General features: G+C 29.5%; 1 protein-coding gene across 2 annotated transcripts; it reads right to left on the bottom strand.

The window, feature by feature from the left end:
• Positions 1-427: 427 nt before the first annotated feature.
• Positions 428-1,568, bottom strand: LOC124954166. 2 transcript variants are annotated; one of them, XM_047506674.1, is made up of 2 exons: positions 1,066-1,568; positions 428-969 (listed from the first exon to the last, which is right to left on the bottom strand). In XM_047506674.1, exons 1-2 carry the CDS (start codon positions 1,442-1,444, stop codon positions 827-829), a joined length of 522 nt encoding a protein of 173 aa, XP_047362630.1. In that variant the 5' UTR covers positions 1,445-1,568; the 3' UTR covers positions 428-826. The 2 variants fall into 2 exon arrangements, with proteins under 2 accessions (XP_047362630.1, XP_047362631.1); XM_047506675.1 differs by having other exon boundaries at positions 1,186-1,568.
• Between the last annotated feature and the right edge of the window lie 646 nt (positions 1,569-2,214).

Genomic DNA, 2,214 nt, shown 5'->3' with positions numbered 1-2,214 from the left:
TTATTATATACTTTTGCCTTGAGAACGTTTCAAGGATAAAACTTAATATGTTTCGTAATTTTTTCTATATATTTTTCTTTTTTTTCTTTTTTTCTTTTTTTCTTTTTTTCTTTTTTTCTTTTTTTTTTAATGAGCTTTATAAATCCATCAAGAGGAATATATTAATTTCAAGAAATAAAAATATCATTTTGAATTTCAAATTATTTCATAAACTTCCGCGATCGGGCAGCTGTTTCTCTTCTATCTTGTATTCTTAACTTTATAATAAAATATCGAATTGACTTTTATATTAGCATAGTATTAATAAAAATGAAACGATCACACAATATCACTTTTTTTTTTTTTTTTTTTTTTTTTTTGCTATCATAACGTTTATTTGATATGATCAAATTTACATACGTAGGTATAAAGATACAAATACGTTTACTCTTGATTAAACATGATTATTATTAAAGATTATTATTAAATGTTCACGACACATTATATACGTGATAAGTAAATCGATATATAAATTATACTCGTGATACAAACTTCAGTAAATAATCATTTAACAAAAAGTATTGTTTCATACTTAAGTAATACGTAATTATAGAAAGGTATACGCACACATACACACGCATATATGAAGACGCAAAGAAATGGTTACATATACATATTAATAGAAAATTCTGAGATTACAAATATTTTTTAACACTTCATTTTATACGAGTTTCAGCTTAAATTTTTATAAAAACTTTTGACGCAATTTTCGTTAAGAAAAATCAATGAAAAAATGTTCAATAGGCAAAGATTATTAGGTAATTATGATCACAACAAAGATTTATAATCAGAATAGAGGAAATAGATCCACGTGTCCTAGATTGCATCTGGCTTGCATCTGGTTTGCATCTGGCTTGCATCTGACTTGCATCTGACTTGCATCTGACTTGCATCTGACTTGCATCTGACTTGCATCTGACTTGTCTCGATCTCGTAAAAGAGCCCAAAAGATAATGAATTGATTTTGTGTATGTGGCACCTTTTTCACAATGTGGTGATGACATTAATCATGCAATATAGAATTACCGATATGTCGGTAGGAACTAGGATATGTTAAATGAAGTTTAAAAAGCATATTGTATAGCCTCCTGACTGCACATTTTCGATTTTTATTTATAATATTTTCATATTCAACTGGATCATTACTTCGAATAATCGCTAGTTCATCACTTCCAATATTACTTTCTTCATTATAATCATCGTCCTCATCGTCGTTATAATAAACAGTTGTTTTATTGTTACAATAATTATAATAACTTCGTGTAAAGGGTCGATAACTTCTTGGTCGATTTCTTCTATAAGTCGTGATATAATTTCTTACATCAATGATTTGATAATTGTTCGGATCATTTTCTTGGAAAATGCTTTGAGGATCATATTCCTCTATATATATAGGTACAGTCATGATTTATCCTTTTACGTTTTTATACGTTTTACGAATTACTTGGAGAATATATAACACTCGATGATATCACGAATTAGTTTTCTTCTTCTCACTGTTCTCTTACTAACTAAACTGATTCGAGTGTACGGTCGGTATTTATATGGTTGCGATGGTACGTGTTATGTCCAATCAGAAGAAAGGAAAAAAAATTTGAAGAGAAGGGAAAATCGTTTGAAAGAGGAAACAAAGAAAATAGTGTAAAAGGTATAGAGGGGGGCGGGGCGGGAAGAAATGAAGAAAACGGTTTGAAAGAAGAAGGGGAAAGGGTATGGAGCGAAGAAAATGGTTTGAAAGAGAGAACGGTGAGGATGCGGGGGCGGGGAAGGGAAAAGAAGAAGAAGGAACTTTACAATAGTTTTACCATTGCAACTACGTTTTTCGTTCTAACGACGAATTTTACTATTATTGTTTTACAACTTTCGAAATAATCACGTTAATAATAATGTGATATTATTATCGTCATTTTTTTTTATTCTTCTTCTTCTTTTTTTTTTTTTTTTTTTTTTTTTTTTTCTATTTGCCTATTTATTTAATGTATATACTTTTATTGATGCGCGTGAGGCAAAAAAAAAGAAGAAGAAGAAGAAGAAGAAGAAGAAGAAGAAGAAGAAGAAGAAGAAGAAAGAAAAAATACAAACAAAGGTAAAAACAAAAGGAAAACGCGGAGATCGATCGATCGTGCGAATCGGATGCTTTTAACACACGAGAATGAGAACATGGGATATTGGAAA

This window comes from Vespa velutina, chromosome 14, assembly GCF_912470025.1.
Source record: "Vespa velutina chromosome 14, iVesVel2.1, whole genome shotgun sequence".
In the NCBI taxonomy this organism is placed as follows: Eukaryota; Metazoa; Arthropoda; class Insecta; order Hymenoptera; family Vespidae; genus Vespa; species Vespa velutina.
Note: the sequence above shows the minus strand (reverse complement) of the source record. Positions and strands in the feature narration are given on the sequence as shown.